General features: G+C 48.0%; 1 protein-coding gene across 1 annotated transcript in view; it reads left to right on the top strand.

The window, feature by feature from the left end:
* The window catches only part of ALK (ALK receptor tyrosine kinase), a 511,088-nt gene that overhangs the window by 418,216 nt on the left and 65,231 nt on the right, over window positions 1-27,641 (top strand). Inside the window, exons 6-9 of the mRNA XM_087823828.1 lie at window positions 1,303-1,434; window positions 8,215-8,346; window positions 9,442-9,542; window positions 21,046-21,215. Of these exons, the coding sequence (XP_087679954.1) occupies window positions 1,303-1,434; window positions 8,215-8,346; window positions 9,442-9,542; window positions 21,046-21,215 (535 nt within the window). The remainder of the gene's footprint in view (window positions 1-1,302; window positions 1,435-8,214; window positions 8,347-9,441; window positions 9,543-21,045; window positions 21,216-27,641) is intronic.

Raw genomic sequence — 27,641 nt, 5'->3', positions numbered from 1 at the left:
GAACAGGCAAAAACACTTCGGAGATGTTAGGAATGATGACCTCTGGGTGGTGAGATTCTGGGCACTGCTTTTGTTTATTTCCACCCTGGTTTCACACTGTAGACAATAGGCGTATGCTTTTAGGATGAGGGAACGACAAGCCATTGGTGTGTGAAACATGCATGTGTTTGTGAAAACACACAATGAGAGACAGGCCTAATCATAAGGTGTGAATGAGACACAACACAGCTCGCATGTGTCCCATAAGTGGAGGAAGACTTTACAGGGTTGTTATTTTTATTTTGCTTATATTTTCTTTACTAGGGCTGGGAACAAGGGTAAGAAAGTCCCAAGTATATATAATGATCCAATATAAGACATAAAAAAAAATAGTTTGAAGACTAAAATCACCAAGCAAATGCAAAAAATTATTCTCATTACCCTAAATACCTTTACCGTGAAAGAGGGGCATAGAGGACAGACAGTGTCACTGGGCAGGCAGGGCCCACCAGCTGGGGGGGACACACCCTCACAGTAGCCCCCTGCCTGCCACTGCCCTTCACCCTCAGTTGGCAACTTCCCCGAATGAAGTGGAAATAACAGAGTCACCCTCTCCTGGTGGTTATGAAGTTTGCCTCTCTTCCCTGAAGCCTGGCTCCCTGGGTCACAGGTTGATTAATTATCGTAACACATTGTTCTTGATGCAGAAACAAATAACTGCTAACATGTTCATTGTACACTGCTCCCTCCCTTCCTCCACTGGATAATATGATTTATCCAGAATTTCAGACCTGGAACAGACCTTAGGAATACAGTCAAAACCCCTCCTTCTGTAAATGGAGAGACTGGGAACCAGACAGAAGGGACAAGGTCAGCATCTGGTCTTCATGTTCTACAACCAAGTGTACTGCCTGTTTCTAGAATCACTCCAGTGGTGGAATCTAGGGTCAAGAACATGAGGGACATACACTGGACCAGATATTCCCCTTGATACTCCAAATGTGACCTTGAAGTTAGAGCTGTGTGCAGATGAGGCTCCACCTGAAAGCTGTCTACCTGGTGCTCAAAAGCCAAGGGTTTAAGGACCCCAGACTGTTGAGGGGACATGGACCAAGCCTCGGCCACTCTACCCCTCCCCATCACTAGAAAATGAGATCCCCAGGGGGTCGAGAGGTTGTTAGGGTTTTGACTTCCTCTCAGCTTCCTGGTGTTGGTCCTGGGTGTGACCAGGTTGGAAAGCTGGTGTCTCAGTCAGGCCGTTGAGATGTGAACAGCAGGGCCACCGGAACTGACCAGGGGTATGTGTCTCTGTGTGCTCCCCAGGAACATCCCCGGGCTCCAAGATGGCCTTGCAAAGTTCCTTCACTTGCTGGAATGGGACAGTCCTCCAGCTCGGGCAGGCCTGCGACTTCCACCGGGACTGTGCCCAGGGAGAAGACGAGGGCCAGCTGTGCAGTGAGTAGATGGGGCTACCCCACCCACCTTGCCCTAATCATGCTCATATCCCTCTTCTGCCCCCATCACCCCATGCACTCAAACTTGGACAACCTTCCTTATATCCAGTGCCATCTGTGTCTCTTCTCAGTGGCAACTTTCAATAGCTACACAGTCTTTAAGAGACAAAGCTAAGATCTGTGGTCCCAGGAACAGCATACAAGCTAAGAACCCAACAAGATCTTATAAGTTATGCTCTCAACATCCTCATGCACAGAGAAAATATTCAGGCTAAAGCCCAGCTCTGCAACATGACATTAGAAATCCAACTTCTCTCACCTTTCAATCCTTATCTTTCATCACCACCTGTCCCTCTCTCATCCTCTCAATCTCCCGTGCACCCGAGCTCCAGCCACATCAAACAACTTCTCAGCTCCCTCACACTTCTGTGGCTTTGCTTGTGTGGTATTCCTTGCCCAGAATGCCCTGTTCCTTCCCAAGTCACATCTGCTTGTTCAAGACTCACCTTAATATTTGATTCTTCTGGGAAACCTCCTCTGACCATGCTCCCCCCTGACCCAAGGACAGTTGGGCCTCCCCAACTTGGTGTATTCTTCTACCCACCATAACATCCATTATTTTTAACTGCTTTTTTTGAGATATAGTTCATATACCATACAATTCACCCAACTAAAGTGTACAATTCAGTGTTTTTTTAAGCATAGTCACAGGGTTGTGCAGCCATCACCACAATCTAGTTTTAGAAAATTTTTATCACTCTACAAAGAAACCCTTAGAAGTCTTTCCCTACTTTACTCCAACTACACCCCCTCCATTACCCCTAAGCAACCACTAATCTACCTTCTGTTTCTATAGATTGCCTATTCTGGACATTTCATATGAGTAGAATTGTACACTATGTGGTCTTTTGTGATTAGCTTCTTTCACTTAGCATGTTTTCAAGGGCTGCTCATGTTTCAGCTTGTATCAGTCCTTTATGTATTTTTATTGCCACATAATATTTCATTGTGTAGATATACCACATTTTGTTTATCCTTTCATCAGTTGATGAGCATCTGAGTTGTTTCCGTTTTGGGACTATTATGAATAATGTTGCTATGAACATTTGTGTACAAGTTTTTGTGTGGACAGATGTTTTCATGGCTCTTGGGTATATGCCTAGGAGTAGAATTGCTGGGTCATATAGTAACTCAATATTTAACAGTTTGAGGAACTGCCAAGCTCTTTTCCAAAGTGGCTGCACTATCTTACGTTCCCACCAGTAATGTATAACGGTTCTAATTCCTCCACATCCTTGCCAACATTTATTACTATCTGCCTTTCTATTTTAGCCATCTTAGTGATTGTATATCCATTTCATTTCATGAGGGTAGTTTCCATGTTTCTCTCCTTCTCTATGGGTAGATTGGGTGTGGTACTGTCCCCTGTACCAATATCTCAAGTGATTCCTGGCACAACTGACTCTGTTGATTAAAATGAATAAGTGAGTTGGGAAACTTGGGCTCCATAGAGGAAAACGAATTGCTGAGGTCTCACTGATAAGTAGCAGCAGAGTTAGACTCCCAACCTAGTGCTCACTCCACTTCAATACAGTGTCCTCAGTAGCTATTTGGCAAGAAGTAAACACTCTAGAGGTTTTTACTTTTTTTTCCAGGGAAACCCAAACACAGAAAACATATAATGTGAGCCAGGAAATATTCTAGATCCTGGAGCAGAGAGGAATAACACAGCACCTGCCCTCAAAGTGCTGAAACTCCAGCATGGGGCAGGAAGGGAAACAACAGAACAGCATTTGGGAAGGATGCAGCCAGTGTGCACCTGAGTGCTGTGGGGCCCAGACACAGCAGCAAACACCACACGCCTTAGATACCAGCCCCGAGACACTGGCCTGCAAAACAGCTTTAAAAAGTTAACAGTGTTTCCCAGGTCATCTGGAGGAGAGCTTTTCCATTGAGGGGAAAATGGTTTTATTTATTCTCTTTTAAATGAAGCAATATAAAAATCCATTTTTCAACTTGAAAAATTACCTTTTATGCAAAACTTTCCAGTGAAGTTTTCCAATAATTATGAAATTGTGGTTGTTCAGATAAACTCAATAAAGAGTTGCAAGTAAGCACTTTGTCCCGCACTGATTCCTGGCCTTTCTCACACAGCTCTCACTGCGCATGTGGACCATGTGAACCCAGCTGCCCATGTGGCCCAGGCAGAGGCCTGTGTGCGTCTCTCTGGTTATTTGTCTCTCCAGTATTTCCAGCAGTGCTTCTGAGCTGTGTGATTGTGCTTTTGCCTTTTTTAAAGTTTTTTGATAGCCACTTCCCAGCAGGGACACAGGTCAGGCAGGGCAGGCCCTGATTTACAATTGGGAAAATGAAACCACAGAGAAGGTAATTGATTTGTTCAGGTCACACAGCGCATCGGGAGCAGAGCCATGATTAGAGCATTGAGCCTGCGGGATCCAGCCCATTACTGTGAGCTAGGGGCATTTTCCCACCGTTCTGGGACTTGCCATTAACGTGTTTCCAGGACCAACTCCAAGCTTGAGGGCAGCCTGGCTCTAGTCCGGAGGGCAGGTGCCTGGGGCCCTGTGGCCTTTTCAGCCACACTTGAGCAGCTGCTCTGACCAGCTGTCAGAATGACAGCTCCACACTGGAGAATACCCCCGTCAAGTTCTTTGCTACAGAAATCGGTTGCTAGGAAGATAAGTTCAATTCAGAAGGAGGATTATTTCGATCTCTTTGCCACTCTGATCTTGGCATTAATCTTAGGAAATATCCTTCTTCTTGTATGTGTGCCCCATACTCTCTGGGATATTTGCTGCCTTCCCTGTCACATTGACTGACATTGATTCTGGAAACCACCCCCATGAAGAGAACAATAATGACATTAATAATACTGGCTAACATTTATTGAGCACTTACTGTGTACTAAGAGCTGCTCCAAACACTTTTCATGTACTAAGTTATTTCACTCTCACAACAATCCTATGTGATGCTATTAAGCCCATCTTAGAGACAAGGAACCTGAAGTCCATGATCAAACTGTTAGCCAGTGGCTGAACAACAATTCAGGCTCAGTCTGGCTCCAAAGCCCATACTGTGAATCACTACAAGCCATGCTCTTTTGTTCTGTGACTTTCCAGAAGTTGGTTGTGCCAAGCACAACACTAGCTACCTATCCACCCAGGAAGAAGGGACCAGAAAGGAGTCAGGAAAGATGCAGAGTTCTGCCACTTCCTTCCTGGGGGTGGGGAATGGGGTGGTAAGATCATTCATCCCCACCCCTGGGTTTCAATTTCCTCATCTGTAATATGAATTGGAACATGATGCCCACTGATGTGTTATGTGTCGATGTCCATAATGCAATTAGGACAATGCTCTTGGTCTCACCTGGACCTTCCCAGGCAGTCTGGAACCTATTAGAATGTTTTCTCTGAGCAGGTGTTCACCTACTGGGGATATCCAGTCTTCTAAGGAACCCCCATGAGGGTGGCCAATCTTGGTCCAGGGTAGTCAACCAAGCCTTGCCTGGTTGGAATTTGAAGGGAAAGGTAGGCCATATCCCATCAACTCTCAGCCTCAACTCCACTCTTTCCCTGGAAGGAATTCCCCACACATACTGGAGCTTCACTCAGGTTATCAGACTCAACCCTGAGCAATATTTCTGTCTGAGATAAGTGGGGGACCTGAAATGGAGGTGATGGTATTGCCCTTGCCCTTGTCCATCCAACCATGAACATGTCCATTCACACCATCCTCCAAACCCATAAGTCATCTTCCTTCCCTCTTTCCAATTAAATGTTGCTGATCCAAGTGAGATATCCAGGATGCTATTACCCATCAAAGGGTATCTTCAAGGTTCCCTGGGTGTCAAGCAGCGGCCTCCATGGCATGTAGCTCCCCAGAAAAGGGTGAGATGTTCTCACTTCACCCCCTGAATGGGTCATTGACTCACCAGGTATTTGCAAGCAACTCATTTCCTTGCCATGTACTCAATAATCTCATCTGTTTGGCAGGGATACTTTTCCTGTCAGGCAAAAACAGGTTTTTTTATGTTTCTTTATTATAAAATAAAACATGTTGGTTGTAAAATATTTGAAAAATCTAGAAAAGTACATGGGAGAAAATAACTATCGCCCATAATCCTCCCTCTCAGACATTCAGAGATAACCATAATATTTTGATGTATTTCTTCTAACGTTTTCCCCCATGACTCTATATTTTCAAGGAAATGTATAACACATATTTATCAAAAATGTTAACAGAGTTGTCACACAGGAAGGGAAAGAAGTGGTGTCGTTTGGCCTGGAGTTTATACTTGGCAGTTCCTACAGCTGTTGCTGAGGTCACATCTCTGTGACTCCACAAATTTGTCTCTCTTAGAGCGGAATCAGGTGTCATAATTGCCAAATGTGGTGGGATTGATTGACCCAGACACAGCCCGATTTGCCATCCAGCCAATGAAATATTTCTGGCTGCAGCCCAAGAAGAAGGTGGGGGAGAGCAGTGCTTCTGAGATGTTAGAAACACCTAGAGAATGTTAAAAATGCAGCTCCCAATCCTGGGGATGCGGGCGGAGGTGGGGAGGCCGCGATTCCACACTTCTAAGAGTTTCACAGGTAATGCGGATGTGGCTGGTCCCTGGACCACATTTCGAGTGACAAGGAGTTAGAGAACTGAACTCACTCCCGTTTCATTCAGCAGCTAAGTATTGAGATCCTACAATGTGCCAAGCACTGCCCGGGTGCCTGGGGTGAATGAGAGGAGAAAAGAAGGGGTCATCAGAAGAGGAGCTGACATTAAACCCAACGTTGTGTGCTCAACCCTGTCTGTCTGTCAGATGCTTCCACACTCTCTCTTTTATTTCGTCCTCAAAACAGTCCTATGAAATGGACACTAATATTACCCCATTTTACAGATGAAGGAGCTGAGGCTCTGAGGAAGGAAGTGCTTGCCTAAGGCCACACAGTAGGAAGGGGGGAGGGCAGGGACTAGAGCCCAGGTGTCCTATTCCAAGGCTGTTGAGGTATCAGCACCCGTGAGTCAAGATCTCTGCCTCACCTCCTGAAAGGGTAAGAGAGTGATATGCCAAGCAGGCCCCAGCTCAGCCCTGCCTCCTCCTAACAGGAGCCCATCACCTGCTAGAATCTTCCATTGTAGTTCCTAGTTAAAACACGCTTGTAGAGGACACTTCAAGGAAGGTCACCAGTTAGTTTTTGCAAAAGAAGTGGATGTGGGATCCCTTGAGGGGGGCATAAAAAATAAAACAGAAAGATCTCCTTAGCTTTTGGATTTTTAATCAGAGGAACATGCAGGGCTTGGGGGAAATGATTTCTTCAGGGGGGTATAAATGGGAAGAGATGCTCCAAGTCAGTGACAGCCCGTTTTAATTTATAATTCTGCCTCCCTGTGAAATGCACAGAGAATCAGGGGGAAATGAGTAATAATTCACCAAGGTACTGTCACCACCAGGAAGCGTCAGGGCCTCTTTGTTAACCTGCCACTGCCAGGAAGGCTGAGAGAGGAGGGACACAGAGCAGTGGGTCCCAGGAGAGAGCGCCTTCCCTCCTGTGCGGAGCATAACCCTGCCGCCTCCCATAGCCGGGCGGGGCTGCTGAGCGCTGTCCCCATAGCCTGCAACGGTCACTCAGAGCTGAGCACTTCCCCTGAAACCAGTCTCCGAGGAAGCTGAAGAACAGAAGCTCTTGCTAACCCTCTTCCCTGTTCTCCTCCCCCTGTGGGCAGCAGGGAAATATATGGTCCATAAAGCTGACTGTGGCCTCTTCAGTGAGACCTGAGGTCAGTCTGATGCAGAGAAACGGATAATGGGGCCCTTTATGCTGAGCCAACAGATGATATAAAGAGGCCCCAGCGACTAGGATTGCTTGGTCAGGATAGGCGAGGTCATGCTGCAGTAATAAACCATCCCGAAGTTCAGAGGCTTAACATAACACTTACAGGCCCTGTTCACTGAGGGTTGGAGGCAGAGGGGCCTCTGCTCCACAGGATCTCTCAGGGACCCAGGCTGGTAGGGGCTCTACCATCACACAGCAGCATCCCCGGAAAGAGAACTCTCCTTGGCCCCTTCAGCAGCGGAGGAGAGAAACTGAAGAATTACACAAGGGCTTTCCACAACTTCAATCCAGAGGAGACGCACATCACTTCCACTCACATTTCATCGGCCAGAACTGCTCATGTGGCTTCACTCAGCTGCAAGGGGGTTGGGAAATAAAGGGGAGCAAAAAGGAAGTTCTGAGCCATTTGTCTCTGCAGACAGGGGTGATTTGAGGGACTCCAACCAACTCCTGGCCAACACTGCCCCTGCTGCTGTTACATTCTCGCCATTGTGTTGACCTTTAGAAATGTAGTCCAATGAGTTACATGTTGACTTCTCCTGGGGTCACGTTCATTGTGGAGCCGTGTAAAGAGCACAAAATTTAGAAATAGAAGAGCCAGGTTCAAGTCCCAGCTGGGTTACCTGGTGGCTGTGTGGCCTTGGTCAGGTTCCTTAACATCTCTGAGCCTCTGCTTTCTCATATCTAAAACTGGGATAACAATACTCGGTGCTATAGAGTTATTATTTTTCCCCCCAAAGTATAGACAATCTTAAATGAGCGCATGCGCAAGTCAGGGACTGGGGCCTCTCTTCATCATGATCAGTATCATTAGCCTTCAAGGGTCTGGCTGGGGAGCTGTTTATTAGTGAGGACAGTTTGGTCACCCCTGGCTAATTTTACTTCCTGGAAATGACTGTCCCTGTGCTGTCCCTGTGCTCTCCCTGCAGGTAAACTTCCCACTGGTTTCTACTGCAGTTTTGAGGATGGCTCCTGTGGCTGGTCCCAAGGCACACTCTCACCCTACACGCCCCGGTGGCAGGTCAAGACCCTAAAGGAGGCCCGGTTCCAGGACCACCAAGGTACTGCCACTCCCTGGTGCTCACCTGCCAGATGAGAGACTTAGGGCACCGCTCAGGGCAGCTGGACCTTGGCCTGCCCTGCAGGAGCTTGTCTGGGGTGCTCCCACCCAGCTCCCTCTTCAGACCTTCCTGGGCTTTAGAATGACTAAATCAGGCCCAGGCAGATGTCACCTTTTATTCATTACAATGAGAACCTTGGTGAAGGGTTAGCTGAAAGGTAAGACTAACAGCAACAATAATAATAACCCATTCATTTAATAAGTATTTTCTTGAGACCTACTATGTGTCAGGCCCATTACTTATTGAAAGTTAAGGAATACTGTAGCCCTCTTTATGATGGGGGAGGCTGAGGCACAGGAAGACCTGTGTCATTGTCCTAAGGGTGATACCCGTGAACCTTGCCCCACATCTGGCCCATTCCCTGCAGCCCAGCCCCCTCAGCCATACCCCCACCTTCACATCCAGCTTAAATTGGCAACTCCCTCCCTACACCATAGCTCATCCTCTCGCAACCATACTTGACTGCCAGAGGGGCCAAGGGCATCCACACACCCAAGAGATGCCACCCACACCTGCTGAGCTGACTGCACACTCAGAGGCACTGGCCCTGGTGGGATCAGAGAGGCTCTGTGAGACCAGCACAACTCTGAGAGTAGGGCTGGAGAGGCCAGACCATGCAGCCTTGTGTTGCGCCCAGGGATGAGGCTTGGGCAGGCCCTGGGCCCCACCTGTCTGCAGGATGGGGCTGGAGGGCAGGCCTCTCTCCCTTTTCCCTCCCCTACATTTGGTTTGCTCTTTGTGGAGCTAGAGACCCTCATACAAGAATCCCTCTCTTTCCAAGAGATCACACATCCTATGGATTCATTCAAGAATTTATTATTATTATTATTATAATAAAACTGTGAAAGTGGCAACATGCAGATCAACCAGTGACTATCCCAGAGCCCGCACAACCCTGCCCTTGGTCCTCAGAGCTAGCTGCACCCCAGTGAGGCTGGGGAAGATTCTCCCATTAAAGTGCACTTATTAACTGCACCCCTGGGCCCTCGGTACATGGCAACGGTGCAGCTTTGACTCTCTTCCTCTCTGCCTCAGGCCACGCCCTGATGCTCAACACCACTGAGGTCCCCACTTCTGAAAGTGCTACAGTGACCAGCACCACATTCCCTGCACCGATGAAGAACTCTCCATGCGAGGCAAGTCTCAATTTTCCTCTAGTCCTCTGGCTTCTCCTCCCACCCTCACCTCCGCACTTCCAGATGAACCCAAACAGAGGAGCAAAGTCGTCTGGATGGTCAGGCTGCTTGTTCTCCGGTGGGGAGGACGGTAGGGCCACTTCTGCCATCTTCCAGGCAGAGAGAACCCACTAGCGTGGTCAGGTCCCACCTGCAGAGAACCTTACCTTAAACACCATCCTCAGCAGCACTGAGCTGTTTGCAGTAGGACTTGATTTAAGCAAACCAGAAAATACTCTAAGGCGTCATAGGGAGGGTAACCGTGATGTGCAAAAGACTTTCTACAGAATCCTTTTTAAAAATAGCAATCTCTTGGTATGCATTTCAAATTTTATAGAGCATCAAAAATTTGATTTACATAAATTTCACTAAGACATCGATGGCATTCAGTGCGGTACCTCCAGAGTCACTTGCCAAGCCGTTCCTGTAGCTGTTACCTCCTTAGGGTGAGGAAGGAAGGAGAGGTGCCATGCTTCTAAGCATAAGGTCGTATTTTCTAGGGACCAAGGAATGTGCTGAGACCCAACATGGCCCAGTAATTAAGCTCGTGGACTCTAGAATCAACTAACTGAGTCCAAACCAGGTGCCCCCCTCCCCCATTGGCTGTACAACTTGTTTGGATAGTTAATAAGCTCTCAGGGCCTCAATTTACACATCTGGAAGGTGGAGACAATAAAAGCGCCTACCCCAAGGTGGTGAAAACTGAAGAGGTTAATGTGTGTAAAGGGCTTATCACAGCATAAGACACAAATCAAGCAGGCCCAGGGTTAGCCAGCAGTGCCCTGCACCCTGCATAAACTCAGGACAGGAGAGTGGGGAGGGAGAAAGAAGACTTTAGCCAAGGCTCAGACTCTCTGCTCTGGGAGCTCGGGCCATGCCTACACTTCCTTGCATTCCCCCCCTGGCACTGCATCCACGCCGTGCTCCCAGGGAAGGCCGATGCCTAATGTAGATTTGGCCGGTCCTCACTTTCTGGAAACTTACAGGAGCAATTCCTTGCCCGCTCGTTTCAGGAAGAGCTGTTTGCCCTTTGAGCAGTTTGTTTCCCTTCAGGTTGTGGACACTGTGAAGCTGACGGGATTCCCTTCCATCTGCTGGCTGCAGAAATCCCAGGGAGCTGCTCTCTGGCCAGCGGCTTCCCTGCCAAGGGGCCAGGCACATTGAAGCCTTCCAGGCTCTTTGTGAAATAAAAACTCACAGACATAAAACAAGTGAGAATGGAAAAGATGTATGAATGAATTTTTTTAAATCAGAAGAATGGTCAAATTAAATCTGAGGCTCTCCTTTTAGTAAGCAAACGGGTCCATGACGTGCTGTTTCTAGCAGCCGCACTCTTGGTTCGAGTTCATAACTCAACACCTGCCCGTCTTTCTCACCCTCTTGTAGTTTATGTTATCTGACAAGGGTTTTTTATGTATCTCTGTGAGCTACCTTAAATTCCCTTTGGAAGAAGTCAGGGCACAAATAAATAGATTCATTACACTAAATTGTATTTGAGAAGCCACACTCTCTGATGCAGATGGTGGGATTACACAGTCATCCTGATATTTCTCAGGTGCCTTGGAGCAGGCGCCTGGAGAGGAAGGTTCCTTAAGAGGAAATCCAAATGAGGAGAGATGGGTGGCCCACCTGAGAGGTGAGGGGGATCCTTAAAAGCGTTTGATCTTTAAATTTGCTCATCACTGGATTTAATAGAGCCTGATTTTAGAAAAAGAAATGTCAAGGTAAAAATGATATTTTTCCAACACTTCATCATTTCTCTAATAACCTTTGGGTTGATCAATAGCTTAAATGGGTGTTTTGTTTTACTGGCCTGTTTTATTTTCCCTGCTGCCACATTTGCTCTGGGCTGTTTCTGCTATTTCCTGCCCTTTGCCGGAACTTGGCTCAGCAGGAGTAATGAAGGGAAGGCGGCGAGCCTGCTCCACAAGCAGCTCCTGGTTGTTTCACATTTGGGCTTCCCGACCATTCATCCTGCGCTGATGGGGCTTTAATTCCCAATGTTGGGGGAAGTGTTTTCATCAGAAAAATAAATAACCAAAATAGAAATATGCATGTCCAGGGTTGTAAGCCTTGCCATTTATTTTATCCAAATCCTAAATGCAGAGGCAGGAAGTTGATTTTCTTCCCCTGGGTTGGTGGAGCATCAGTGGCAGGGAAACAGATGTTGCATTGCTGTGTGAGATGCGTGAGGTTAACTTGGGGCCATCAACAACCTCCCCTCCGCAGCCCTACAGGAGCCTCTGTTGGTTGTGGGGCCCAAGTGCAGGAAGGTGGGTACTAGAGAGAGCCATGGAGGGTCTCCAGTGAGAGTCAGGTCCAAAGGGGCTGGCAGCTAGCCAAGCTGAGCTCCAGGCTGACACCCACCACCAAGCATCTTCTCCAAGCCCAGACCAGTCCTGGTCTGTGGAACCTCCAGGGAGTTGAAGCACTTGCAGAAAGCACAAAATGCTTTCTCAAGAAACCCCGCAGTCATCAATGGGTTCCATAAGGGAACCAGCGTCACCTCAATGCATTTCCGTGAAAATCTAGATGCGTGTTTGTCCAGTTGCAGTCACTTGTAAAATATAATAAATGCAGATACCTGGACCCCACCCCATCACTGAGCAGAGCCCAGAATTTGCATTTTCAAACCCTGCCTCTGTGATTTGGATGCGCACTGAAACTTGAGAGTAATTGGCCAAGGTGTTCTTGCCGATTGTGATTGAAATTTATTCTGAGCCCATGCTGAAAGTGTTCCTCCAGTACCTGTGGCCCCAAATTGTGCCATGTAATTTGCCTTTTAGAAGAATGACTCAGAGAAGGGATCAGAAGTGTCCAAGTAGGGGACAGAGGCGGTGGAGACAGAAGGGGCTGGGAGAGCACTCATCAGAGCCTACAGGGAGCCAGGTCAGGTGCCCACAGATGAGGGAGACATGGCTAGGGAGTGCCTCTGTGCCGGCCAGCTTCCTGGGCTTTCCAGAAGCATCCACCTCTGGCCTCCTCCTCCTGCAGACGCCTGCTGCCACCGCAGCCAGCTGCCTCTCTCTGGGCTGGCTGTGGTGCGGGCCCTGCCTCCTCCATTGCTCTGCAGTTGCATATGGGGCATGAATATTTAAAGCCTCTGCCTAGCCGGCCACAAACAAGAGAGTTTTGTGGGTTCCCCCCCACCGCCCTATTCCCCAACAGCTACTCTCTGTGGGAAACTGGGGAGTCACTTACAATATATTCCAATTTTATTTTATTTTTATTTTTATTTTGCTGAACTCTAGTTCAAATAATTAAAGTTGCCACCGGGGAGGGGAGCCTTGCAGCGGCTCTTATGTGTCGCTTGCTGTCAGGCCTGCTCGTGTCACCTCGGCTGGGAGACTGGCTGGGATGCGTCTAGCATTGCAGCTGCCGGTAATACAGGGGCGGGTGAGTGACAGGCCGTCTGCGCCCGCCCCCTGCCTTTCACACTCCTAGAAGCCTGGATGTCTCAACAAGCCCCGTGTGGTTTGAGATTCTAGTTTATTTGAATAGCCTGCCTGTGACTGGAATGTTTTAAGCCGTGTTCTCAGGACAGAACAAGGCCTGAGGGGGAAAACTGGGCTTCCCTCATTCTCCTTCCCCCTCCCAAACATGGAAGCCGGGTTCCTTCTCTGAGCTGCAGGGATGAAAGGGACCCAGGAACTGTGGGAGGAGACCCCTGGATTTGTGGTGAGACCCTAGGGCAAGGCAGTCCCCAGCTGCTGGTTATCTGACCTTACCAGAGCGGCAGCCACCTCTGTCATCTTCCTACACACATGTAGATACATATAGATATCATGCAAACACACACACACACACTCACACACACACAGGAATCTGAAACATGGCCAGGCCTCCTTTCTGCCCGACATCAGCCCTATGGTGATAAAAGGGTCAGCTTTGATTAGCCACTCAGGGCAGAAGGTGACCAGCGGGCTCCTCCATGGTGACCTGGCCTGTCTGGCCTGCAGGGAAGGAGGCTTCCACTCAGTGTCATTAAAACCAGCAGATGTGGCCCAGGCAGATGTGTGAGAGGAGGCTGGCATCTGGCCTTGCCCTCTGCCATCTGTTATGCCCTGCTCGAAGCCCCACTGAAGAGGAGCCCCTGTGGACCCCTTTGGGCTCCTCCTGTGCCTACAACTGTGCACAGCTGGCCAGAGGTGCAGCTGAGTGTACCCAAGACACAATAGCATCTCCCCTTTCCTAGGACACCTCCTGTGAACAGGACAGAAACAGTAAATGAGGGGACAACAGAGAAAGGAGAGGAAGACTAGACTGTAGTCACCAAGGCAGGGAGGGAGTCTAGGAAATGACCCAGTGCTGACATCATGCGCCCCCATTTCAGATGCCCAGAGGAGCAGCTCTGGCACCAGCTGCCTTTCCCTGAAGCCCAAAGGCTCCCCACCTTGTGTGACCTCAATCACCCCACCCACCCCGTCACCATTAAGCCCATCAATAGTGTGTTTGCCCCCCAACCCCACCCCTCGAGTCACCCTGACCTGGTGCTAGGTAAGAAGCTCCAAGAGGGCCTTAGCTCTGGCAGCCACTCATACCCAGTGATGGGACCGTCATCCCAGAGAGCCTTGAGCTGAAGCCTAGAATGTGTCTCTTTGCATCATAGCGGAAGGGAGCAGAGGCTTGAAATGTTTCTTGAGACATTTTCTAAATGGCTTTTCCAAAGGCCTATTGGATGAGTAGGAGACTTGAGGCCCCACTTTCAGAAGCTAAGGACAACCCCCTCATACACCTGTAATAACATCACTGCTATAAAAATGCCCTGTGCACACAGCAAAGACTGTAGAGACTGTCCACCTCCCATAGTCACCCTGTGGGGCGATTGAAATCTTCCCCGGGGGGCCAGGAGACGCCCCAGGGTCACCAGCTCGAGCATGCAGAAAGCAGGACTCAAACCCTAGCCCCTCACTTCAAAGGTAGCTGCTCAGAGGCTTTCTCTGGGGAGTCAGGAGGCAGGGACTGGGCCACAGAGGCAGCACAGAAGGTGACTGGCTTGGATGGGCACACAGATGCCTGGCAGGAGGGTGAGGGAGGGAAGGGCACAGAGAGGTCCTCAGTCAGGCAGTGAGCAGCAGGTACTCATTTCAAACCCACCATGTGGCCAGCCACACCGGAGACAGACCACAGGAATCTGGGGTCTCTTTAGAGTATTTATTCAACAGAAAAGTTAAGAATACTTCTTTTCAATAGGATAGGTCCTGGTCTCCAGGTTACTTGTGGATCACTGGCTGCATTGCATTAAAAAGCAATCCCAAGTTCTTAACTAGAGCCTTCAACCACCCTAACTCTTGTACCACTAGGAGTAAGAAACCTTCTCTCAGTCAGGGGGTTGAAGGAAGGGGCCCTTCATAACCACAAAGCCAACATAAGGAACATTTTTAAACTATTGATCCTTTATTAGGTGGCTGGCACTGTGCCATGCATTTCACTTGCTTTATTTCATTAACCAAACAGAACTGTGAGAGATTGTTACCCTCACTTACTGATGTGGAACCTGTGGCTTCCAGAGCTTAAATGACTTGTCTAAGGTCACCTTGCTAGTGAAAGGCAGAGCCAGGATTGAAATCGGGTTTCTCCAACTCCAAAGTCAAGTCTACACACACTCTAAGGTCACTGAACTGGACTTAAGTCACCTGAGTGTGAATCCCGGCTCTGCCACTTACAAGCCGTAAGACCTCAAGCAAGTCACTGCCTCTAACTGGGGATGAAAATGCCTGTTTTACTTGCAAGGATCAAATAAAATGAGAAAAGTGTAATCGCTGCAATACTTTTTGAATGGCGGTGATGATGATTATTACCATCCCTCTTCGTACTTTGCCCAGGCATAGAGGAGTGGCTGTGAACATATTCAGACATTGTGTGTGTTCTCAGTTTTCCTCGGGTCCTTCAGTACCCTGCAGGCAGGTCGGGAGCATCACTTGCACAGAGCCCAGCATTAGCACCAGAAGGAGGTGCCCGATGGATCCACTTAATCAATAATTAATCAATTAATTGGGCAGTCCTCCAGTTGTGAGCATGACCCTGGTCCAGGATAAGAGCTAACCAAGGAGACTCCTCATTGAATCTCAAGGATCCAACAAGTGTGGCCCCACTGAGATTTCTGAGCCCAGAGAATCCTCAGCTCAGTACCTGGAACGGGGAAGCTGCTGGACCCAGCCTACTGTCCCCTGTTATTGTGATGCGGTTGACGCTGCCAGGACACATGCTAATGGGCTAAAGTAATCAACAGCTATTGTAATTGCAGTTGGACATAATTAATTTAAAACCTCTGAGCCATTCAAAATTAATACCTCTGCCATTACATGAGGAGACAAATGAAGAATTACTGCCAGGGCTCTGGGTGTGAGTAAAACCCTCCTGGGCACTTGGCAGAGATTTGGATCCCTTCAAAATCCGCATGTTAATGTGGACCTCGTGGCTCCCAGTGGTGATTGTGATGACATATTCAGGTGGCTCAGATACGGGGGGGACCCTGTCGAAAGCACGACTCTCTCAGCTGTCAAAGAATAAATTCTCCCTGGGTGTGTGTCCCTGCAGACGCTCATGTGCCCGGAGCCCCTTCCTTTTCCCGTGGCTGGCTGTGAATATGTAGGAGTTTCGCTGCACGGAGTGGATCCTGTTCCCCAGCCAGAGGGTTACAGAGCTACTTCACAGCATCGTCCCCTCCCCACAGGCAAACTGAGGCACAGAGGGGGCTGTTAGTCTACGATCATGCCATTACAATGGAACTCAAAGGAAAATATCATCTCTTTCTTCCCATAAGACTGGAAAGGTCATTTTCTGACGAACCTGGAAGCTAAAACCCTGGCCTAAAACATGTAATACAGTGTCCTTCACCCTCCCTATTTTTTTGTGAGCTGGTTATCTCTAACATGGGCTTCCCTGCCCATTCTTCCCAGTACAGGAGAAGGGAACACGCATTGAGCCAAAGCGTTTGCTAAGCTGGGCACTGGGCTCATGTGATCTTGTTAAAGTCTCACAGTAACTCTGTAAGGTGAGTTCCATTGGCCCATTTTACAGATGAAAGCTGAGGCCCGGGGATATTGCTTCATATATAAAGACAGCCCTGCCCTGTCCTCGCCTCATTCCCCAGAGGCTCCCACCTCCCCTAGGTCTTCCTCGAAAGCCCTCTGTTCAGGGGAGAAAACCTGGCCTTCTCCCTCCCGACCCTCCAACAATAGTGCAGTCCTCCCTCGCTGCTTTTTTTAATATAGTGTTTATTGTTTTTTCTGATTACGAAGTGCTCTGTGTTTATTATAGAACATTAGGCAAATACAGGAAAGAATGAAGGAGAAAATTGAAATTGCCCACAGTCTTACTCCCCGAAGATAACCTCTGTTACCTCACTGGTACATTTCCTTCCGGGCAGACAGAGGCAGATCTGAGCCAAGTGACAGATAAAGGGTTTATGCATTTAGTATCACACCACATAAGCACTTTGTGTCTTACTCCTTAATATTACATTTTCCATATCAGCATTAGTCTTCATCAACATGCTTTAAATAGCTATGTGCCCTAAATTTATTGTATTGTTTTTTGTTCCAGTTGTCAAAAGCAATAGATGTTCATTGTTAAAAATAATTCAAAAAGACCAACAAGGAAGAAAATACCTGTAGCTCCATAACCTCTTGAGCCAGGGATACCACGGTTATTAATTTTATACAAAGCCTTCACGTTTTCTGGCTGTGTTTTTACAAAAGGGGCATGTGGGTGCCCTTGGCTGGGTGTTATCCGGCTTGGATGTGATGCCTCAGAGAGAAGGAGGCATGGGATGCTGTTTTCAGAAGAGACCTGAGTCTTTTAAGTCTCCTACCTGGCCAGGAATCCAGCATTTCTTAACCTTCCATAATTGCAAGTATTTGCCAGCATATTTGCTTTGCTTGTTGTAAAAAGTCTGCATCTGGCCTGCTTCTTGCTGCATGGGGTTGAATTTTCATTAGGCTATTTATACCTAGAGAGTTAGCGTTTGTTTTTTCCAGGTGAATTAGGAGGTGGCGCACAGAAACATGAGGTTTTGAGGCGAGTCAGTACTCTCAGTTAAGTTAGAAAGGGGCTATGTTGACATCAAGGAACTTTTAAAATTACAAGTTCACACCCAGAACGACGGACCTGTGGCATCTTGGGTTGGAAAGGATTTCTAATCTCCATTCAAAGTTTGGATGTCCCTGGCGACAACCCCAATCCTGGCCACTTGGCAGTGATTGGATGTGGGGAACCCAAGAAATACTCACCATCCCCCTCAAGCAAGCATATCTTTGAGCATCTCTGTCTTTAAGAAACCTTCCCTTTTGTTGAAGTGAAATACACACTAGAGTGGCCACCCTTGGTTTTGTCTGCTGTGGGAATTCCTGCAGCCCTTCAGAAATTCAAAGAAAGACAGCCCGTCCCCCCTCATAGCATTCCCTAAATTTGGGGGCACAGAATGGACGTTATTTGATAACTTTGGCTTTCTTTTGTCCAACTTCAGCCTAAATCCCATGCTGATATATTTTTTATGGGCTCAAGAGATTATTGTGAAGTTGCAACGAGGTATGCATAGCAAACACAGGGCATGCTCTAGACATAAAATTGCCGTAATTACCTCTGGGGGAGGAAAGGGCCATGAGAGAACAGCAGCATTAGGCCTAGCCACAATGCAGCCTCTGCTTTACACACAGGACTGTAATTAATAAAACGACAAACACTGCTACACATAATTGGGAAGTCTATCAGGCCCCGAGCAGGAGGGAGGGAGGCCCTGCGAAAGGGCTGGCTGGAGCCCGAGATATAATTGCTGGTGTCGTGCTCCCGGCCTTGTCTCTTTCCACTTGTCTCATTTGCTGTCTGCATATAAAAGAGTTTATTAGTCAAGAGCTGCCATTTATAACCTATATCTATTAGGGCTCATAGAGCATCAAAAATTGTATTGTCACAGGCCCTAACGAGTGTTGTTTCTCACAAATATTATTTAGGATTTGTATAAGATTCCCCATATTTGTGTGAATGTTTTTGTTTTATACACACATACACACACACACACATACACATATATGGCTATTCACTGTGTGGTAGAGACAGTGGTTATTAATGGTTTAAGATCCACTCTCTTCCTGGCTCCCCTAATATGAAAGTATTTCTGGGAGAAGATTCTTGTTAAAGTATAAATTCCGATTCAGCGGTAGAGGCTGAGAGCCTGCGTTTCTAATACGCTCCCAGGTCAGGCAGCACTGCTGGTCCCAGACCACACTTTCCGCAACAAAGATCTAGAAAACCTTCACAATACACCCAAAAGATGTAGGTGCATGTGACTACAATGTGTTACATATAAACAGCACAATAGATACGGTGAAAAGAACAGAACAGAGCGTGGAGTCAGGTCTGCGGCACACGGACTTAGTGACCACGGGTGGCTCCCTTAGCCTATGGGAGCTTCGGATTCCCGTCTGAAAAGTGGGTCTGATAATACCTCTACTCACTGTGAGTATCAAGTGAGGCCGCATATGTCCAAGTGCCTCGCTCAGCTTTCTAGCATCCAAGAAACAGTCAGTTACTTTATCCTGGAGGCCACCCAGAGAGAAGTTGGTCTTATTCAGATACGATTCCAAGGGAGTTTTTGCCCACTCAGGGCACCTGAACGGTGACCCTGAAGATCGAGCCAGATCTACCTGGCAGGGGTATCTACCCAAAATGATATCCAAGGGAGTCTTTAACCTAGGAAAATGGAAGCCTCTGAGAGGGCCTTGAGCCTGTGACCTGCTCTGGGGACCAAGACGGTTGCTCTTTTCCTTTAGATACAAGTAATTAATAAGATATTCCGTAAGAACTGACATTAGTCCTTCAGTTCCTCTAGTTAAGAAATTGGTGAGAGCCCGGCAGGGCGTGGCTCAGCGGCTGAGCATCGACCTAGGATCCAGGGGATCGCAGTTCGATTCCTGGTCGGGACACATGCCCGGGTTGTGGGCTCGATCCCCAGTCGGGGGCATGCAGGAGGCAGCTGATCAATGACTCATCATTGATGTTTCTATCTCTCTCTCCCTCCCTTCCTCTTTTTGAAGTCAATAAAGATATATTAAAAATTCTTTTTAAATGAAAAAAATTGCTGAGCCCTGTACCCTGCAGGTCCAAGAGGAAAGTCCTGGTCTTGTTTGCATTCTCAGGTCATCCCTGCTCACCCCAAGCCGGGATCTCGTTCTCATTCTCTGCCCAGGGGTGATACGGCGGCCACATGCAGGCCTTCTGATGAGGGCCGTGTCCTCCCCCTGCAGGAAAAATACTCCTAAACCTTGGCAATGGTGGGCACATTTTAAGCCATTTTTTTTTTTTTTAATTATTAAGAATTGCCTCTTACTCAAAGTCCAAGATAAAAATGGACCCCCCCTGAGAAGGCCAGGCTCCTTCTGACACTAAGTGACCCCGTCTCCCCAGTGGTCTCAACTGAGGCTGCACTTTAGAATTTCCTAGAGAGATTTGAAAAACTAGTGCTGCCCAGTACCTGCCCAAGGCCAATTAAATCAGAATCTCTGGGGCGGAGCCCAGACACGGGTAGTCGGAGGAAAAGGGGCACCATAGCCAGTGAGAACCCCAGCTCTCATAGGACATATTTTACCTTGCTTTCTACAACAGCCATTTTTATTACAGGATGTGAACAGAAACATTTGGGGCAATGCTATGCTGTAGTTGTCCGAACTTTTAAGTGTTGTTTGTAGATTGTTTCTATCAAGCATACAACCTCTATTGCTTTAAACACAAAGAGCAGAGACCTTGTTTATCGTATACACTGCCTCTGGGCATGACTGTACTTAAACTTTCTTAGAAATATTAGCTAAGTTTCCCTTTCATATGTCTAGGGAACAAAGCCTTAGTAACCTTTAGCAAATACATACTGAATACATATGATTGTGGCTTCCTTTTGGCAAAGTGGAAGTTCTCATTCTGAAAGACAACCATAGTAAAAGATCTTAATATGTAGATTTTTGTCTCACTTTTGCCTACCAATGGCAACAGGTATCAAGCCAGAGGGTCTTCAGTCAGCTAACACATGACATGATGCCCTTTAAATAAGATTATTAGCGTGTTTGGGGAAGAAATAAAAGTCTATGATAGCCACATCACTAAAAGAAACCGAGTCACAAGATTACTTGCCCAAGGTCACAAAGTGAATTGGGGCCACAGGCAAGAATGTGTGGGTCCTCTTTAGGAAGCTCATTTAATGCCCCACTGAACTTGATATCACCTCGGAGACAGAATCTTGTGAAATTCAGGATGATGTATCAACCTGAACGAAGTTCCAAAATTGCCCGTCGGTTGCCCCTGCCCAGCTCCATGAACCTTAATTAAAGCCCTTTGGGAGATGGTGAGCACGATCGGGCACTGGGCAGACCTCGCTGAGTCTCCACCACGTTTTTCAGGGTTGGGAGTTTCAGGAAGGGGACCTAAAGTCTCCTTTCAACATCACGTCCTCCGGCTCTTCTCTCCCTTGCAGCTCCGAATGTCCTGGCTCATCCGGGGAGTCCTGCGGGGAAACGTCTCCTTGGTGCTGGTGGAGAACAGAACCGGGAAGGAACAGAGCAGGACGGTCTGGCGTGTTGCCACTGACGAAGGCTTGGGCCTGTGGCAGTGGACGGTGCTTCCTCTCCTCGATGTCACTGACAGGTGGGCCTCTTCCCGTCCCCGTCGCGCCCTGTCCCTCTATCAGCCAAAATGCAGAAGGGGGTCATGTCTTCCCTCCCCCACCCTCTCGCATCCAGATGTGCACATACACTCACATTTTCACATACGCTCACATGTGCACAGATGTGTACACACACACACGCACACACACTCACATTTTCTGCAGGCTTACAGAGAGCTCCAAGTTTCTCGGAGGGATGTCAGTGCTAATGAGCACTCACCCCCCACATCTCTGGCCTGGCCCGATTGGCTGCCTCCAATTCTGTGGGAAGAAGTAAAATGGAACAGTTTGGGTGTCGCTCCCAAACAATAATCAGGTTCTATACGTAAACGGCATTTTCTCTTAATGGATTTTTCCTTACTTTCCCATCTGACTATTTATTCCCTAATTAACAACAACAACCCCTGCCACGCAGGCAGGACAGGCCTTACCATGTTCCCCGCTCCTCCCCTTTTCACAAGGAAGAAACAGAACCAAAGAGTTGAAGCGCCAGCAAGTTGGCGTCAGAGTGAGGGCTGGCACTCGGGTTGATCTGAGTCGCGTGCTCGGTGGGGTCAGGTCCCTGGGCAGGAGGGTGAGGTATATGACACGTTCTTCAGTGAACAGATTCTATCACTGGTGACCTCTGTGACGTTGAACTTTTCTGGGTCTCAGTTTCCTCATCTTTAGACTGGGAGCGTTAGACTAGGAGATCGTTAATTCCATGTGGTCTGAAGTGGAGAGGTAACTGCGGAGTCCAGCTGCCACTCATCTCCCCAGGATGGCACCAGACTGCCACCTGCAGTCGGCCCGGAGCAAGCCGTGCTTGAGTAAGATGGTCTAGCACAGCCGCTCATGTGACACTCGGGTGTGTCATATTGAACCCTAGGTGGTTGGTGCTGATCTGTTCCAGACCAAAAAAGGGCCTGGGGTCATCTCTATAAAGAGGACAGATGAATGGGTCTGGAAAGATAAAAGCCGTCTTTAGGAAGCTAAATATCCAATCCTGCAGTCCCAAGCAGCCTCTGCGTTAGAATCCTCCAATACATTTGGATTTCCATCCTGGCAGAACCTTCAAAAAACGAAGACAAAGGGCTCAAGGCAAGGCGGAGGGTGGCTTCAGTTGGTACACAGCTTTGTAAATATAAATTTGGGTCTCAAATTCTCCACCCAGACTTCAGAGTCTGCTGTTTCTAAGAGCTGGTACTGGAGCTGAGCTGTCAGAGGAGGAAGCCATTGTCCTCACCCCGCACCAGCTTCCCACTCCTTCCATGCCTGTGGGTTACAGATCAAAGCCTGTGGGCATCCCGAGGCTCAGCGTCCCCAGGACAAATGGATTTAATTAAAGTGGAGGAAGGGGCAGTGTGGGCGCTCCTTCAGGATTCGGGGGGCTGTGTGCAGGGGATGGAGATCAGGAGGGTGATGCGGAGCCTTCCCTACTGGGAGATGCTAAATTAATTCAGATGAATCAAAGGGACTTTTTTCTCTCCTCTACCCAGCAAGCCTCTGCTCTTGCACAGCCACTCCAGGGATTTAGAGCAAGTAAGATGTTGACTCTGCTCGCGTCCATGCACTGGAGTTTTGTTGGAAGGAAACTTTGTTCTCAGCCTCCCTCCTCTCTGTTTAGGGCTGTTTACCAGGCTGACATTTCCAATATTGATGAGCCCAAACTCTCCAGTGGGGATTCAGACAAAGGCCAGATTGGTTTGAGGATGCCTCATGACCTAATAAGTGTGCAAGAACTCACGAGTGCCCCCATTCTCAGGGAGCCTGCACACCACTGACATGCTCTGATGTAGGAAGCTGCCCCCACACCCCCAGCCCAGAACTGGAGGTGGTACAAGAAGCACCAAGACCCCGAGGCAAGTGGAACTGCTGGAGGATGAAGCACAGGGGTTCCCTTGCTAAAATCCAGCTAGGCTGTAGATGTAACTGGCCCATAGCACAAAAGACACACTGTGGGTGAGAGAGCATGGGCTTCAGAATCAGAAAATCCCAAGTTTAAAAGCTGGCTCAGCCACTTACTAATTGTGTGACCTCAGCCAAATACTGGATCTCTCTGAGCCTCAGTGCTTACATCCATAAAATGAGTATAAGAGCATAGGATTATTATGGGACTAAATAAAATGACTATCCAAAGCTCCTATATATAGTAGATACCAATGAATTTTATTTCCCATGTCCTCCATTCTCATCCCTAAGTTATGTAGCCTCAGATAATTTATTGAATAAGAACCTCAAATCACAACCACTCCAAGTCAAGCCATGTTCTATAAAAGAGCAACAACAGCATCTACCTCCTAGGGGCTTGGAGAAAGAAAGTACTTGGGGAACTGCCTGGCCCACAGCAAATGCTTAGTCAGCAACAAATGCTACTACTACTACTACTAATAATAATAACAATAAGTATTATTATTATCTCCCCACCTAATATCTCAGAAGAGGCTGGGATGGCCAATTTAGCACTCCTAACCAGTGATCCAATCCTAAGATGCAATGAGGGTTCTCATGAATGCGTTGCCGTCAGTGCTCTGTAGACTCCCTATAAGGGTAGGTCTCTGCTGGAGGAGAACCAGGAGGCACAGTCTTCCCTCTTCTAGGAAGAGTGAGCTATAGCCTCCCGGATTGCCAGAAACTGAAAATGGGAGGAGGGAGAAGGTAGAGGAAGGAAATAAATAAGGGAATGAGAAAAAGAAAATAGGTAAAAGACAAAGGAACACCAACAACTCCTTTCTTCTGACCCCGAGGCAGGTGTTGGCACCTCGCTCCGCCTGTTCCTATCCCATGAAGCTTCCTAGGCAGGTCCTGGCTTCAGCTCATCAGCACCCAATTCCTGGACAGCTCCCCAGCCTTGGACCTAGAAGAGGCGAGAAATTTATTCCCTGTGCTGTCCCAAATCGCCTCTGCTCCAGGTGCCCAACTGCCACACACTAGAGAGTTTGTTAAAGCAACTTGATCAGGGCTTACAGGTTAGCCCTGAAGAGCTCCCAGGCTCTAGAGACCACTCATAGCCCCTGGGCATGTCACGAAACCAGCCTGACCCTTTATCCTTTTGCTTCGATGTGGCAGTGACCTCCCAACTGCCTCCTTGCCTCCACTTTGTTCCCCACCCATTCCAGTCTACACAAGGCAGCTGGAATGCGCTTTATGACATGTAAATCTAATTGTTTCCTGTTTTAAAAATCCTTCAATGGCTCCCTGTGGTTTTTAGGGTAGCTTTCAAACTCCTGTAATAAAATCTTTTTATTTAGGCTCATGTGTTATCTGTCCAACCCTAACTTCACCAGCCCCTTTTTATGGCACCTTCTCTATTACTCTCCCTGGTAACCTCACTGACCTTCTTTCAACTCAGCCCACCATGCGAAATTCTCATTCTCAGGCCTTTGTACCTGCCATTCTCCACCTGAAACAGTCTTCTTGTACCTTTCATCTCCCTAACTGCCACGCTCTCTCCACTTTTTAAAGAAGTCTTCCTGGGCCTCTAGATTCTATAATAAACTTACAATATATTCTCATGGCCCTATAATAGCTTGTCACTTTTGCTATCTGGTTGGGGTTTTTTTCAATATGTGAACATACACTAACAAGGGGGGATCAGACCTGCTGTATATACCACTGTTTCCTCAACATGAATACCATTCCTAACATATAGTATGCCTAATAAGTATGTGTTGACAGGGTGAATTGGGGGAAATTGCACGTATTTCAAAATTCTAGCTGAATTAACAGAATTTTGCTTGTTGGAATCCATCTAGCATTTCTCCCCTGTTCAACCTGTGTCTAACAAAACGCAAAATCACATTATAATAAGTACCACTGCAAACAAAGTATTCTGTATATCGATGCAGCACCTATGTCCCATCAGATGAACCCCCTCTGCCAAACAACATTTGTTACTCTTGTGACAAGGAATCCTCCTTAGAGACTTGCCTGGTATCTCTGATTTCTTTGTCTCTGGTCACCGTCCTGTCAGAATCTCTTTACATGAAAGACGTTGGTCTTAACTGTGTGTCCTGGTCCTTGTGAGCAGGCCGATCCAGAGCTGAGCCCTGGAGAGCAAAGAGCCACATTCAGATTGCTGCCACAACACAGTAGTCCTTCTGCAAAGACTCAGAGAACATGCCATAGACAGATGAAGGCTGATGACAGGGAGACATTGATCCATGGAATGATGTTTCTTCTGTCCATTTACAAGCAGGCAGAGTGATAGAAATAATGTCATAGTCTGTCAGTATTATAAAATGATATTAACTGTACAACCATACCATAAAGAGTGACAAGAAAAATCTTCAAGAGCAGTGCCCGAGATGTTTGAGCAGTGGCAACATCCCTAGAATACAGAAATGTGCTCTCAAGGTCATTTTGAAGGACAGCGCCAATTTAAAAGTTGGCTCAATGAGTGGTTAAAAGCTAACACATTGCTTTACAACTACCTCCTGTAACTAGTTTTCTTCGTCCCCCTCCCTCCCCCCATCATCTTCCCTCCCTCTCGATTGCCACTCTCTCTGCTGCAATTCCTTCCTTTTCTGGAAATGGAAGAAAAAGACGGCAAGTTCTGTCCCCTTACTCTAAATATCAGTCTCTTGCAGGGACATACTCCAGTTTTCCTCTTTATAATCATATATCTTACTAAATGAAACACAGGGTCCCCACACCGTTCTGAACTTTAACATGTCTGCAGAGCAGAAGCAGATGCTCAGTTCAGCTCATTACGAGGTGGAGCTGGAAGCGCCGTGGATCAAGTCATGTCCCGCAAACCGCTGCGGCCGTGCAGCCAGGTAGAAAGTGCATCACTCATCGCCTGTGCGGGCTGCGCTCCCTGCGTTATCATTACGAAGGCTTTTAGCCGTGCACCACATACAGAGTCTAACTAGAAAAATGTCCCCTCCAGAGATGTTTAGATTTCCTGTTCCGTTTGCATCTTTTGCCCTAAGCGACAAGTAGTGTGTTTCACAGATGCGTCTTCCAAATGGGATCACTGAAACCCAGAGCTGTGTCTTCCTGCACTTAGGCCAGGTAGGATCACTGAAACCCAGAGCTGTGTCTTCCTGCACTTAGGCCAGGTAGGATCACTGAAACCCAGAGCTGTGTCTTCCTGCACTTAGGCCAGGTAGGATCACTGAAACCCAGAGCTGTGTCTTCCTGCACTTAGGCCAGGTAGGATCACTGAAACCCAGAGCTGTGTCTTCCTGCACTTAGGCCAGGTAGGATCACTGAAACCCAGAGCTGTGTCTTCCTGCACTTAGGCCAGGTAGGATCACTGAAACCCAGAGCTGTGTCTCCCTGCACTTAGGCCAGAGACTCCACAAGCCAAGATTTTTCTCCTGTTCCCATCTTGTGTCTCACCCGCCGATCCCCGCTTTACCTGAGTGCTCTCAATAACAGTACTTGCCTTGTGCAGCATCTTTCCAAGAGGAGAAAGGCAATTGAGGGGCATTTCCTTGACTACATATTCTTACCTGAAAAGAGAAATAATAGGAAATTCCAGTGAATGGAAATCCAGGTATTTCCAATGAACCTCAGTTTGCAGGTCTAGACACGCCTCTGAAAAAGGTGCATTTCATTCACATTCTTGTAAATTGAGTCACAGCTTTCCCATGGGGCCCTGGGAAGAGTCCTACACAGTGGTGGTTAGAGCTGGCGCTTGTTGAGTGCTTAATGCCTGCCAGTCGCTGTAACAAGTACTCAGCGCGCATTATCTCATTTTATCTGTACAATTGCCCCCTTGGGATGGATACTATAATTAATTCCCTTCTTCATACGAGGAATCCGAGGTCTAAAGAGGTGAAGAGATTTTCCCTTGAGTCTCAGGCTAGTCTCCCCCTGTTCCCTCCAGGGCACCGTGGCCCGCTCCCCACATGCCTTTCAAGTCAGCATCTAGCATGCCTCCGACCGTCTCCACTCCACAACAAGAGCATGGGTTCTGATAGACCTTTTTTATTTGCAAATATATGAGTGCGCCATGTCAAACAGAAGCACAGAAATAAAACACATTTAGTTATACATTCAATGAGCCACCCTTTGTAGAGAACAAAGTTCTTTATACAGAAAATTCAGGTTATTCCGTGGCGGCTACACTGTCCCCAGGAGAAGCCAGCGGAGTGGTGGGCCCTGCATGTGGTCTCCACCTGCCTGCCTCCCCTTCCCCAGGTTTCCATTTGTACTGCTCTGCCTTCACCCCCCGTCCTTCCCCAGGGAGGGGAGATGCCGTAGAGGAGCAGGTGTCACCCTCTGCGACAGCAGGCCCCGCCGCACCTGCTGGGCAGGCTGCTCGGACTGTTGCACAGCCCCTGAGCCTCGCCACACTCTGCGCCCATGTTGTCCCACCCACAGCAGCCACGTCTCTCTCCCTCACAACGTGAGGTGCCCATTCTGCCCCCACCTCGGCGTAGTTAGGGCAGATGTCATCCCCATTTTCAGGAGAGAAT

Source organism: Miniopterus natalensis, chromosome 13 (genome assembly GCF_054644295.1).
Source record: "Miniopterus natalensis isolate mMinNat1 chromosome 13, mMinNat1.hap1, whole genome shotgun sequence".
Taxonomy (NCBI): Eukaryota; Metazoa; Chordata; class Mammalia; order Chiroptera; family Miniopteridae; genus Miniopterus; species Miniopterus natalensis.
The sequence above is the reverse complement of the archived record's forward strand: the minus strand, read 5'-3'. Positions and strand labels throughout refer to the sequence as shown.